Genomic DNA, 14,103 nt, shown 5'->3' with positions numbered 1-14,103 from the left:
ATGGTATGACGTGAAATTCGGAAGTCACTATCTCATTTAATAAAGGACTACTCTATCTATCTATGGGAATATTATCACGTATCCATATCCTGTTTTCGAAACCAAATCATTAATATAAATAACAACATAAGCATCCCAGCCCAGATAGCCCCAACTACAACCATCTCACGTTGATCAAGATAATAATCTAGAACTAATATTCCACGCGAGAATAGGAGGTAACACAGGACACCAATGAGGATCTGGAACTCAATCAGAATATTCATGTGTAGAGACATTGAAACATACCATGAGGACGGTTTTTTGGACAGAGTTGTTGAATAACTCAAAAAGCATCACTGCGAAATGTCGCCACTAAAACACACGGATATCAATAAACCCATTTTGAATGTTGAATGGTTTTCACAGATTAAAACCTCACGTTTAAGTCTGCCAGTTCAAACTGCTGGATAGCATGGGAAGAGGTGGAAGCATACGCACCCTGTAAACCTTCGACTTGATGTCACTTTTCTTGGCCGCAGTCTCTAATCTTACCATAGCAGCATGTGCAGTGACGAAATCGACGGATAATCGATTGGGTGCCCTAAGATTTCGTTAGTGATACGGTAACAAGTGTGATGTTGATGCAGACAAACTTACAATGTAGCCACTTCAGAATCATCGGCCTCAGAGTCGTCGACCTCAGATTCAAGCCGACGATTGCCTCGGGGAGGCCTCAAAATTCGATGGATCTAAAGTAAGAATTAAAAGTCAGCCGAAGTGCCATGGCTGAGTAAGATCACCATCCTGTCAACCATCTGTATGTGGCCCAAGTCATCATTTCTAAATAAACACGGAGAGTTAAGGTGCACCGGTACCCCGTAAAAGCGCACCTTAAAGATGTAAAGCTACCACTCGAGACTCACAGCTCGAGCGTCAGGCCAGATCGTTATGTGACGTTTCCGCCAAACGAATATCACTAGTTCTTGTAATTTGATAGTTATCCCCAATCATGCGTAACTGACTACAGTCTGTATTTGTCAAGGAAGTCCTCCCCAAACGAGAGTACGCTGGTTTAAACCCAACCACAATGGGTATATAGAGGACGAACATGCCTGACAACATTCCAACCAAGACTCCGCTACCTGAGATTGAGATAGAAAGAGAAAAGATGGACCAAAAAGAGGTAGGAAGGAAGCAACTGTGACCGCCTCCAGTTTTAGACGCTCTATGATCTGAGACCACGGACTGATGGGGATGGCATGTGGATGGATGATTGACAGGATATAGGGAAGGTGATCTTACCTGTTGAAACTCGTCGTCGGACATTTTGATGATTGTACAATCGATTTCTGTAACGACGATAAACAATTAGCGCGTGAGCTTCTCTGAATAAGGTGGAGGATTGTAGGAGAGTAGTGTTCTTGAAAAGGTAAAGGATTATGAGATGACTGAAAGGAAGGAGTAACTTACTAAGAGTATGATACAAGGCGGAAGTGAGAAGGCAGTAGAGAGCAAGTAGTAAAAGCAAAGTGGCGAAGACAAAATGTTGAAGAGAAGGTGATGTTGTGATCACAACTTCCCAGACGATTGGGAAGTAGTTTTGTTGTGTAGGGAAGAAGAAGAAAAATTGAAATGTCGGGGAGAGCAGTCTCTTAAATAGACACTTCATTCCTGTTCGAATGGACAAACGTAGTAGACTAGCATATTCTTTCCCGTTCTATTCAAATGTGAATTCACCTATTCTTGATTTCTAGCCGGTAAGAATAAAGGAATCGTCAAGTTTTCCTTGATTTGAGCCCTCTGAGTCGTCGATGATATTCACTTCAATGGCACATTTTTCCAGCAATCTCCTCAGGGCGAAAAGTTTTTTTGGTGCACAATACTTTCAAATTAATCAAAATTATCTCATTGGCTTGAATAGTCGTAAAAAATTGAAATTATTGTCGCCCTCGTTATCTCATTTCCCAACCTCCCGCGAGCGAGGTTTCCCACACATTCACTTCGATGGCGCAATCTCTTGATTACATTCAACTTCAAGGCCCTCAAGGTAGAAATCTCTGCATCCATGTTAGAATAACTCGAGTTAATTCCTTGATTGGCTGCCAAGCGTTTTGGAAAGGACTGTGAGCGATGCTGTCGCTGCATCGCCACTTCGCTTTCCAACTTCTTTTGTGCAGGCTTTTTCTTCTCAAGAAATTCACTTACGAATCAGACAATAACGGTTTGTGCTCAAAAACTCTGCAAGCACTGCCCGCACCTTGACGGTTAAAGGTATCGAAGTGTTGAGAAATGGCGATGACCATGGAATATCAAGGAACTTGGGACAAGGTGAGAGATATTGATCTGATCCTCACTGTTTATATTCCACCCAGGAATCTTGGATAAGAACCAAGTGGATAAAGCATAAGATAATCGCATGTAAAAAGATACTTATCAATATTTGTACAAATGGAAACTACGCTTTTGCATTGAAACAGAACCATGTCCAGATATCTTGATACCAGCATTGTGAATACAGACATCCCATCTTCCGAGAACCTCACAAGTATGGTGAAAGATTAATGTGGTCTGTGTTGTGGCTATCAAATTCTTTCCATGCTTTGAATATAGAGATTGCACATATCGAGATGTTCCAGCTCCCCCTACCCCAGGACTGTCGTCGGTCTTGTCTGGGCCCATCCACCTCCTGAAAACGACTTTGCATCAATCTATCTAAGTGTACGAATAGTAGTCGACTGTTGGATTGTTCTTAATTTGAGTGGATAGCTCATAATCGATGTTTACCTTTTCTTTCCCTTCAGGCTCCGCTGTGCCCGCTCCTCAGGTAAGCCAAAGACTGGATTCATACAGGTTGGCCAAGTAAAATAATGATCTGCTAAGGTTTCCATAGTCTCAACTACATAAACACCGTTGACGACTGCAAAATCACATACGGTATAAACAATGGACTAAAGGTGGCATTTTCTACGTCCAGTCACCCGTCTCTGGCTAGTGAGCCAGCGGTTTTACCATGAAACCAGACACATTGGGCGGTCTGGCTGGAGTTGCAACACCTTTGCATTCAAAAATCACTCTACCACGATAAAATTTGTCAGTCATGTATCTCTATAGTAAACGAACTCCATTTAGAACATCAGCTTTAGGACAATTAGTTCGATGCCACTCGGACGATCTCCACTCATGACTAACCTAGACTTTGAAAATAACTGAAAGCCAAGCATGATCTCAGTAACTCGGGAATGTCTAGTTCTTATGCTTGGGAGCTAAGATGAACGACTTAGTGCTTTGATATTATTCATTTTATTTTTCTCTTGAAGGCTTATTCCACACTTATTTAATACACATTTAAATTTCCAGCATTACCCTGCACACACCCCGAGCTTAATCCGTTCCCGAAAAACTAATACTCTTGCTAGTTTTCCCCGCTTGCGCAACATCCAACGCAACATTCGTCGCCAACTTCTTTTGCTGTGTTGCAAGTTCACTCGAGCCTAGTTCTTCATTAGTCTCATCTCTCAACTCTATTCTCTACCTCAAAAGAGACGAAAAGGGAGAAACTCACTCCCAGCATTCCCCTGTGCAGTCTGTATCTGAATCCTCAACACATCTGTCTGTAATTTCAAAACCTTGTTCTTGATTTTTCCAATCTGCAATGGAGCACCAGCAGTAGAACTCGTTCCACCTGCAGCATCAATCGCATCGTTGAAACCACCAGTACCTACTTCAGCGTCTTCGGAAATTTGAGCTGCTTTGGTTATTATAGCTAGATCAGAAGCGGAAACACCGGCGAAGTTTGAGGTGTCAATCTGAGGATATATTAGGGGCTGGGACTTTTTGAAGACGGGATAGACAAGAGGAACGATGGAGAGAGTGCGTACAGGAAATTTGGCGTTGACTTCCGCCAGAGCATCTCCGGCTACCCCATCAGAAACCTGAAAGGAACTGTAGTCTCCCGCGGTGAGAACACTAGCACTTGTGGCTTTTGTGCTAGCGCGTTTGATTGTATCAGTTGGTGCTGCAAGAGTTGCTACCGAGAGCGAGAAAAAGATTGCGAGGTTCGAGAAACGCATCTTTAGTATTTATCAATTATCGAAGGCTGGCTTCGAAAAAATTTAGTGTAAAAAGATATAAATATAAATGTAAAGATTGAATGAATAGAATTTAGAAGCAAAACAATCTACAGCACAGCTGAAAAGAATGTATGAATGAAAAAAAAGAGAACAATAAGTGAGACAGAAACTCAATGAGAATATGAAAATGATACTTATTGAAAGAATGAAGTGATCTTATAATAAAATCATTGCATTGTCATATTACTTCATCTTATTTTGCCAACATATGAAAACTATCAGATGAACTATCAAGGCAAATTCATCCGAGACATCGGATTGCTTTGGCCAAGAGAGCATGAAATGCACCAGTCGGAATTCTCTCATAGAAAATAGCTCGCATCACCTTGGCGATTAATCTAAAGAATTAGGATGAAATAGAAATAGAATGTTACACTGGCAAGAACTTTAGAGACAGTTGACGTGTGAGGTTCCCAATGAGCTCCTGTTTTGACAGGGGTTCTCCAGGCGAAGGGGTTTTGCGAAACCCCCAGCTTCATGTTAGGACCACATTATAAACCTTTGGCGATAGCAAAGTTCGACTTTAACCAAAACACTGAAAGGTTTCCTGATTCTTTTCTGAGACTTTGGTACCGGTATCCTGGTACCGATTTAATATACCGATATGTCGACACTACCAAACCCACCAATGTTCAAAAGACACATGAGCATTTTAGAAAGATGAAAGACGATGATAAAATATGTTTTCTTTATCCATCATCAAAGTAGACGAGTGCACTTGCATATCCAGCAAATTCAAGAGGTCATGGAGATATGTATACAAAACAGGGTATCTAAACATTAAACAGCAAAGGTCAACTGACCAAGCCACAACAACAACTTCATATCCATAATCAATATCTGCTCCTCGCCCCACCCCCCTGATTTTCCTTCCATAAACAACAGATACTCTTACTTTCACACCATTTCTTAAGCTCTTTCGGAGCCACCTCCCCATCCCAACCGACTTTACCCAAAGCTCCCGTGTTCAGCCATGATGCCAAATCTTCCAACACAACAGGATCGTAAAGTAGTATTTTCTCATGCCAGCTTGGATTTGAGAGGTCTTGTGATGGAGGAGCACTGGTAATTGCAGTATAAATATGAGTGAAAAGTTGTGCTTGCTGAGCCTCATCATCGTGATCGTTCTTAATAGGAGATAATTCCAGAGCTTTGGACGCTTTCCGAATTTGAGAGGCAGATCTTCGTGGCGGTGAAGGTGTCATAGGGTGATCAGAATCGGGGACATCTTCAATAACTTGTTTTCCCTTCTTGGACTTCTTGGGTGTACGAAACTCGGAGAGAGGGGCATTACTGTCCGTCTCCAAAATTGCTACTGAATCTTTAATCTTTGACTTCGCCTTCGACTTGGAAGCAGCAGTATCTTTTGTGGGTCGTCCACGACCTCTTTGAGAGGAAGAAATGGTAGGTTCTAGCTGAGTAGATGAGCCGGCTATAACTTTAGAGACTTCCGATGACCCCTGAGACGTTATTGGTATGTTACCCTGCAGGACACCTAAGGCTGGTCGGTTCTGACTCTCAAAACACTGAACCAATAAATCGATCATCTTTTTACGACTTTTGATTTGTTTGAACTTATATTTCTGAATTTCCCTGGATAACTGTGGCGTAGTAAAAGATTCATAATCAGGCATCTTAGCAGTTGTAGTTTTCTTAGGAGTAGTTTCGATGATGGAAGCCTTGGTATGTTTCTTTCGTGGAGAAGATGTAGAGACATCCTTCGAAGAATTCTTAGGTTGAAGAGGGCTATTCGACAGTTCCAAATTAATGGCCATCTCAATCGGTCCCATTTGTCTCACTGGAACTTGAGTAGAGGGTGGTCGATTCTCTTCAATTTCATCAATATCGTACCACTCGTCCTTGGCAGGAGTGATCCATAATGATGAAGGTTTTTGAGAAAGTATGATTCTGTCCGGCTTTGCAACAGGTGTGTGTGCCAAGTCTACCGTCTCGATATCTATCAGATCCCCGTGATCATCACGAGCTGCAATAGACCAAAGATTTCGCTTCGCAGCTATTACAGCTTTCGCTCTTTCGGCTATCTTCGTAGGCGGCGAAATAAAAGGATCATCGTAATCATCTAATTCATTCGATGCTTGCATAGCATCATGCAGGTCGCGTAATAGCGAAGGTGAATCCTCTCTTGCTAATTGACTTGAAGTTCCGAATACAAAATCTTGGTTACCAACTTGCTTGAGTGCAGATTCTGGGGATAGAAGAATTGGCTCTTCTGCGGAGCCCTTTTTTGATTTTGGCAATCCTTTTACTGGACTCTTTGACCTCAGTTTGGGTGGTTTTTTGAAACCATCATTTGTGAGTTCTCCAGAGGCTGCTTTCGGAAAGTGTTGAAGCAATGGAGCAGGTGTATCATTAATGGTATCATCATCTTCTGTTGCTGTATAAGCAGAAGTTGCAAGGTCTGTGAGTGTTCTAGCCTTTTTCTTTACAGCTTTTTCCTTTGTGGCTTTTGTACCAGCCGTTGTGGGAATATTGGTGTGGACCATCTCGATTAGTTTCCGTTTTCTTGTTACAGCAGCTCCGCTAGACACGCCTGAAGATATCCTCTTCTCAATAGAATTTGCCTCACTACTGCTGAAACCAAAACTTCCCAATAATTCTGTAAATCCTTGATTGCAGCCTGAGCTGCCAGCTTCTGGACTATCGTCATAGTCAATTAGAACTTGATTCGATTTCGGCGGAGTCCAGTTCTTTCTTCTCTTGACCGCCTCAGACAAACCGGATCCTTCCTCTGCAAGTAAATCTTCAACAACAGGATTGGATGCAAAATGCTTGCTAACTTTATCGGCTTTGGGAGTTTCGACTTTGTCCGGATTTGAGGCATTGGTGGTTTTAGTAACTCTGCCCTTAGCCATCTTAGGTTGTACAGTTGTGCCCCCATCCGATTTCTTAGCTCGCGGCTTCCTTACTGCTTTTTCTTTTGCCACAGATTCACTTCCAGCTTCAACATCGGTTTTCTTCGCCCTGGGTTTGCGCGGGGCTCTCTCCTTCACTCCCTCCCCCGTAATATCATCACCTTTCTTAGCTCTAGGCTTGCATGCTTTCGTCTCCACTGCCACTTTTGAAACGTCTGGCACAACTGCACCCGTAATACCCCCATCTTCTCCGTCTCCTCCAAGGTTGTCTGTTTTCTTAGCTCTAGATTTTCGAGGTTTCTTTTCTGGAATTGTCTTGACACCCTCTTTTCCCTCTTCCACAACTCCTTCTATAAATCCCTCTGCTCTATCCTCGCCCTTATTTCTTGTAGTCTTGCGGGGTACCTTTGCCACTTTCTCAATTGGCCCATCTTCCTTCTTCGCAGCGGGTTTGCGTGGAGCTTTAGGTTTCGCGGTCTTCTTTTGTTCATTTTCATCAGGTTTCGTGGTCGTCGCTAATGATCGAGCGGTATCAAATTCTTGCAAAGATCCAGAGGAACCTCTACGTAGTAAAGCCGAAGCGCTCGTGAAAGTGGCTGTTGGGTCTAAGGGAGTAGAGGCAGCACCACCACCTCTTCGAAGGTTGGGGGCTTTCTTTTGCTTGATCATTTCATCCAAAGAGGGCAAAGGTGGTGAAGATACATTGTAAGACACCGATTGTCGCGGCGGCGAAGAGGAAATAATGAAGACATCTGTGGTAGCCATTGTCATACTATTACATGAAGGAACTTTGCGCCAGGCGCGGTGTCCTGAAAGCAGAAGGCGCGACACGGCTAATTAAGACTTGCACATAAAATACAATGTGAACCTTCGAAGAAACGTACTGGTACTTTAATAATTCATATCATGCTGATAGATAATTGTTGGTGCGGGCAATCTTCACTCTACAGAACCTCGACCTTTGTTTACGAATACGAATAAGCAATTCACGCCGCTAGTTTGAAACCTGACTCGAAAAGTGCGCCAAGTCACATGTCAAGTGATCTAAGCCTGTAACTAATGAGCCACATCATGTCAGCCACTACAGCCTTGAATATATGGCACCCAGTCAAAAAATCTCTCGCTTACCATAAACCCTCATTTTCCAAGCCCCACGATCGAATTCCAATTTCATTCAACCTCGACGACATCAACGCCAATCTAAGAAATCCCTAAACCTTTCTTCTTCTCACCAACCAACAAGTCGCAAAAATGGAAAACGACAAGGGAGAACTCGTTGATCTGTACGTTTTTACCAATTTCGATATGCGCTCACAATCGTTGCGTTGGAAGGTTTTGAAAATGGATTCTAATCTTTAATTCTTCATACAGTTACGTTCCACGTAAGTGCAGCGCCACCAACCGTATCATCAAGGCCAAGGACCACGGATCCGTCCAAATCTCCATCGCAAAGGTTGACGAGAACGGACGCGCTACCGGCGAGAACCAAGTTTATGCTCTCTGCGGTTTCATCAGAGCTATGGGAGAGTCCGATGATTCTTTGAACAGATTGGCTCAACGCGATGGTTTGTTGAAGAACGTCTGGAGCGGTCAATCCCAAAGATAAATTCGCACTATTCGGTTTTTTCGGTAGGATTTCCCTCGATTCGATACGATTTCGATATTACAATTGTGTGAATGCGGGACTGATTGGTTTGAACAGATTTGGCAAATTTTCTGGTTGGGATACCTGGGAAGGATGGGGATTGAAGAAATGGAGGACGTACATCAAGTGAAGGAAGAATGAGCTTTATGGCCATCATATGCTGAAATAGTCACTTCACATCTGTGATTACGAATCGACGATACATTCCACATCCAACAAATTAATTTTTTTCCTTCTTGGTGATGGTGATAGTGATAGTGTGTGGACCGGATATTTCTTTTAACATGTAGCACCTTTCGCGTTCCATACCGGCTTTTCGAAACTTCTCGGACCACACTTCCAAGTGATATATTTGTTCGAGGAGTCAGATTGCTATTTTTGATGGTTTTCATTAACCCATTTAGCAGGACAAGCCGGAGAATGATATTTATACTGGCCTTCTGATGAGCTGTGACGTTAGAGCATCTCGTTGGAGCACAGATACGGGTCTGACATTTTTTGGAAAATATTATTCAGAGGATATAATTGAGAGGCTTCTTTATCGCGATTCTCAATGTGTTAGAATGACGAGTGTCTTCTGATTGGGGTCGAAGCTATCTTCAAAAGTTATCATGATTGATTTGGAGGGGTTTCGTTATGAAAGTATTGCTAATATGTATAATGAACATTATCTGACAATCTGAACCCGATTCTAAACTCGTTGCTAGTTCAGGTGATCCCCTTACACGATTGAATCTCGCTTCTCTTGGATGATATCATGAATGCCCATCGCAAGTGGACCGTCTAGTCATGCCGTGCAAGTCTACTTGCAGTGTCTGCCTACTCAGCATACATAGACACTCGTTCAATACGTTCTGATATGTGAGAGATGGAGAAGTGGTCACCATAGATTCTGATGCGGAGAAATGTTGGCACGAGATTTTCACAAAACATTTTAATGCCTGAATCTTATTGTTGTCAAAAGGAAACAGTCAAACTTTTGATGCGGACCATTTATTTGACTGTTCGGTCTAAATCAAATTTTATCTCAGCAATACGCAGCTGAAATAAACGTAAAGAATCGTATGCAATGCTGCCTTTTCTTTCAGAATACTATTTTTCACAGTGTGATACCCCGTTGAACTCTCAATGATATGTTCAATGGTATACTTGTGACGAGAGGACAGAATGGAGAGAGAGATAGTTGTATAGAGGAATGAGAGCTGGAAAGAAAGGAGCCAGTTACTACGGAATTGATCTTCGCGACGAGAGATTTGGAAAGGAAGTTTGTGGAAGGGGTAGGGGAGGGGGCGCTTCGGGGATAGAAAAATGAATCTACCTTCGAGACTTTGCTTATAGCTTATAATACTGTGAACATAATTTATTCCAACAAAAATGCTTTCCTCTGCTGTCTTCACATTGAGATAGAATGAAGCATTTCTTTCTAATGCTTAGATGATGGCTGACTATCTGTTTTTTTTACCACCGTCATCAAACGTCACACAATAACATTCCATAATAATGAATTTCTTTTCCTTACAACTCTTTTGCTATACTAAAGCGAAAAGATCAATAAATTATAATACATGTTAAGCATCATACATACACTACACTACACGAAAATGTGCAAGGAGATAAAGTCTGCGTTTTGAACGTCTGAGATGGAGAACTCCTGTGTCTACATATATATGTAAAATTTGATCAATTTGATTCATGGATTTTTGAACATCGATGATTCACGGGCTTGAGTTTCTATGTGCTAGGTAATCTTACATAAATGAGGGATCGGGAATCTGATAGAGGGGAAAGTACATCACTAGAAGAGCTTAGAACTTGAGGTGGGTTCCGAGGGAGATTTCTTGTCTTAGAAGCTGTGTGAGACTTCTCTGCAAAGTAATGGGGATGAAAATTATTAGACGGAGGAGTGGAGAAGTAGGTAGATAAGTGGATGTTAACTTTTCTTGTTCTTAAACTTCTTCATCTTATATTCTATATCCTCGAATTTGGGAATATGGGGTGATCTAGTCAAACGCAGGTTGGAGAGGCATTGCAGCTTTGGGTGATGGATGAATATTGAGCAATGAATACTGAGTGAGTAGGTGATAGATTTATTGAGGTTTACTGAGATAATATATAATAGTGATGAAGATGAAGATATAGTCTAGAGACATTGAGGAATAAAAATCGAGATTGAGGTATGTGTGTATCTCCAGGAGGGATACTGAGATTCCGTGTTTAGGATATAAGCTTCACAGGCTGATGTGATGGATTCTGGGTTGTTATTTGATGATTTTTAATCAATAGTGAATGAGATGGTTTCGGATAGGGGGTTTAGCTCAAGTTGTATAGGGAATGTATATAAGAGTGCGAGAAAGGGGTTAGGGAGGAGGAGGAGAATTTGGAAAAGGGAAGAGGGGTATTGATAACTGTGTAGAGTATTTGTAAGTATCAAAGCAGAAATCTAGATTCTAGACAGGAATTGAATCTTTGAAACTAACTTTATAGACCAATCCCAAAATTAAATAGCGCGAGCTTGATGATTTATGTATCTGTCAATTCATCGCGGTATCTTCTTCTCTCAATTCTAACTCCTGTCTGCCACTCCTCGGGATACTAGATCTAGGTTGCAAATGTTTTATCCTCAACATCTATCATACTATCAGTATTTGTTCCACTTGCCAATACTATATATTCTTAATTTTGAGTCAAAATAGCACTTATTTTCATATATAATCATATGTATTCATTAAGCGTTTTTCTTCAAAAGCCGAAGAGTAGTAATTTAATAGAATTTACATATATAGGGAGGCGTGTACATGTTAGATATTTGATTTGATGTTTAATTTGTCGTTTATATATATTATATTACATATACCTAAATAGAAATAAGGATATAAATATTTCTTAGATACGCAATATATGTCTATGTATATTTTATATACGATCAAAAGCCGTTCTCTATCTAATACCAAACGAAGCCTTCCCCTGCATTTAGATCGACGCACGCTAGCTAAAGATATTCCATCGCTTATCTACTTACTGTTGCCAAGCCTTTGTTTCCCGATTGACAGCATAGTGACGTCTTTGACCTTAGATCGAAAAAGTACGCGCTGGTCGCGTTGAATCTCGTGTTCGTAAAAGCAGAATCCATTTTTCTTTCTTCACTGTGCCGAAATGATAAAATATATATAATATACATTGACGGCGACTTTGAAAAAAAAAGGCAAGGAAAATCTAATGTTTTTGGTTTTTCCTGCTAGAAATATATTTCCAAAGCAACTGCCATCGAGGTTGATCATTTCACAACGGAATATTCTTCCCCTCCCTCAATTCCTCGCAAAGCAACAAATACTACACCAAAGCTGCATATCTACCTCTCGAATCCTCAAAATGTCCACGAGAAAAGCAACCGCAGCAGCAGCAGCTTCCACAAAACGTAAAGCTAGTTCCACTCCCGAACCCATTTCCCATCTCAATGGCTCCAAGAAGAAAGCAAAAGTCAGCGACGATGACCACGATCTATCTGAACTCCGACAACCGCATCACAGCGCAAAAGAAGCGGAAGAAAATGGCATTGTCTTGAGGAAATATTATCCCCATGAAATGTGTAATCCGCGCGCCATCGCATATAATAATGATGAATTGGAGAGACCAATTGAGGCTTTACACGCTGCGCTTGCGGACACGCAAAAGGAAAGGAAGGGAATTGATAAAGGAGGGGAATGCGTGGTACATTGGTTTAAGTGTGATTTGAGGACGAAGGATAATACGGCATTGTCGATGGCGAGTCAAAAGGCAAAAGAGTTGGGGATTCCTCTGGTGACAATGTATATTGTTAGTCCTCAGGATTTCGAGGCGCATTTGACAGCGCCAGTTCGAGTGGATTTTATTTTAAGGACTTTGGATATTTTGAAGAAGGACTTGGCGAAATTGGATATTCCGCTTTATGTTGAGACGATCGATAAGAGAAAGAGGGTCGAAAGTAGGATTCTGGAATTATTGGGGGAATGGGGATGCTCGCATTTCTATGCGAATATGGAATATGAAGTCGATGAGTTGAGACGAGAAGCTAGGATGGTGAGAGCTTGTGTGGAAAAGGGCATATGTATGGATGTGATACATGATACGTGTGTGGTTCGTCCGGGAGAGTTAAAGAGTGGACAAGGAAAACAATATGCGGTTTATACTCCTTGGTTCAAGTCATGGGTGGCATATGTTCATGAGAATTCGGATCTTCTTGAGCTGTTCGATGCCCCGGAAAAAAATCCTTCCAGTGCGCGCAAAACATTTGCAAAGTTATTCGAAACGGAAATTCCAGATGCACCAAAGAACAAATCTTTGACATCAGAAGAAAAGGAACGATTCCGATCTATGTGGCCTGCAGGTGAACATGCAGCTCACGAACGACTTTCGAAATTCGCGGATGAAAAAATAAATAAATATCAAGACCACCGAAACTTTCCCTCTCTAAACTCTACCTCTTCCCTCTCAGTACATTTTGCCTCCGGAACACTATCTTCTAGAACCGCCATCCGCACAGCGCGCGATCACAACAATACCAAGAAATTAAATGCCGGGTACCAAGGAATTCAAACCTGGATCTCCGAAGTAGCATGGAGAGATTTCTACAAACACGTCTTGGTTCACTGGCCCTACGTCTGTATGAACAAACCCTTCAAACCCGAATACACAAACATAGAATGGGAATACAACCGCGCCCACTTCCAAGCGTGGACGGAAGGCAGAACCGGATATCCCATCGTCGATGCCGCAATGCGACAACTCAATCATTGCGGCTACATGCACAATCGCAGCCGCATGATCGTCGGCTCTTTTCTCGCCAAACATCTTCTGCTTGATTGGAGAATGGGCGAGAGATATTTCATGGAACATCTTATTGATGGCGACTTCGCAAGTAATAACGGGGGATGGGGATTCTGCGCTAGTACGGGTGTAGATCCACAGCCGTATTTTCGAATCTTTAATCCGCTGCTGCAGAGTGAGAAATTCGATGCAGAAGGTGAGTATATTCGGAAATGGGTAGAGGAGTTGAAGGGGGTGAAGGGAAAGGCTATTCATGAACCGTATGGAGATAAAGAGGCGGCGAAGATAGCCAAGAAATCGGGATATCCAGAGAGGATTGTGGAACACAAGGTTAGTAGGGAGAGATGTTTGAAGAGGTATAAAGAGGGATTGGGGAGAGCGAATTCGTAGGTGGAGTATGGTGATGGGGATGGATGGTTTGGAAAATTCGGGTTAGTATTAGTATCAACAGTTGTAATCAATGAATAAATAAATAAATGAACAAGTAAATAAAATTAAAACTTCACCCCTAAACCCAAACCCAAACCCAAACCCAATACTCAACACTCAAATTCAAAACTCGAATCTCGAGCGTAGCGAGCAAAAGGGGGTTTGGGGGCTTGCCCCCATGATAATGACGAAGAAATTATTATTGTTACTGGGGATGACATAAATATAACGAGTAAAAATG

At 41.9% G+C, this 14,103-nt stretch overlaps 5 protein-coding genes across 5 annotated transcripts; 2 read left to right on the top strand and 3 right to left on the bottom strand.

Annotated features, from left to right (window-relative positions):
* Nucleotides 1–6: 6 nt before the first annotated feature.
* BCIN_05g08100 (hypothetical protein) lies at nt 7–1,792 on the bottom strand. The gene is made up of 6 exons (XM_024693239.1): nt 1,453–1,792; nt 1,285–1,331; nt 640–731; nt 481–583; nt 289–354; nt 7–242 (listed from the first exon to the last, which is right to left on the bottom strand). Exons 1-6 carry the CDS (start codon nt 1,649–1,651, stop codon nt 75–77), a joined length of 675 nt encoding a protein of 224 aa, XP_024549024.1. The 5' UTR covers nt 1,652–1,792; the 3' UTR covers nt 7–74.
* A 1,471-nt stretch (nt 1,793–3,263) lies between these two features.
* Nucleotides 3,264–4,160, bottom strand: BCIN_05g08090 (hypothetical protein). The gene is made up of 3 exons (XM_024693238.1): nt 3,861–4,160; nt 3,545–3,788; nt 3,264–3,473 (listed from the first exon to the last, which is right to left on the bottom strand). The coding sequence occupies exons 1-3, from the start codon at nt 4,050–4,052 to the stop codon at nt 3,364–3,366; spliced, it is 546 nt and encodes a 181-aa protein (XP_024549023.1). The 5' UTR covers nt 4,053–4,160; the 3' UTR covers nt 3,264–3,363.
* Nucleotides 4,161–4,288: 128 nt separating this feature from the next.
* BCIN_05g08080 (hypothetical protein) lies at nt 4,289–7,926 on the bottom strand. Its single transcript, XM_024693237.1, has one exon. The coding sequence runs from the start codon at nt 7,754–7,756 to the stop codon at nt 4,946–4,948; it is 2,811 nt and encodes a 936-aa protein (XP_024549022.1). The 5' UTR covers nt 7,757–7,926; the 3' UTR covers nt 4,289–4,945.
* Nucleotides 7,927–8,107: 181 nt separating this feature from the next.
* BCIN_05g08070 (hypothetical protein) lies at nt 8,108–9,882 on the top strand. The gene is made up of 3 exons (XM_024693236.1): nt 8,108–8,268; nt 8,357–8,614; nt 8,688–9,882. The coding sequence occupies exons 1-2, from the start codon at nt 8,237–8,239 to the stop codon at nt 8,589–8,591; spliced, it is 267 nt and encodes an 88-aa protein (XP_024549021.1). The 5' UTR covers nt 8,108–8,236; the 3' UTR covers nt 8,592–8,614; nt 8,688–9,882.
* A 1,830-nt stretch (nt 9,883–11,712) lies between these two features.
* Bccry1 lies at nt 11,713–13,944 on the top strand. Its single transcript, XM_001548392.2, has one exon. The coding sequence runs from the start codon at nt 11,847–11,849 to the stop codon at nt 13,821–13,823; it is 1,977 nt and encodes a 658-aa protein (XP_001548442.2). The 5' UTR covers nt 11,713–11,846; the 3' UTR covers nt 13,824–13,944.
* Nucleotides 13,945–14,103: the final 159 nt, after the last annotated feature.

Source organism: Botrytis cinerea, chromosome 5 (genome assembly GCF_000143535.2).
Source record: "Botrytis cinerea B05.10 chromosome 5, complete sequence".
NCBI lineage: Eukaryota > Fungi > Ascomycota > Leotiomycetes > Helotiales > Sclerotiniaceae > Botrytis > Botrytis cinerea.
This window is presented reverse-complemented; position numbering and strand designations above follow the sequence as displayed.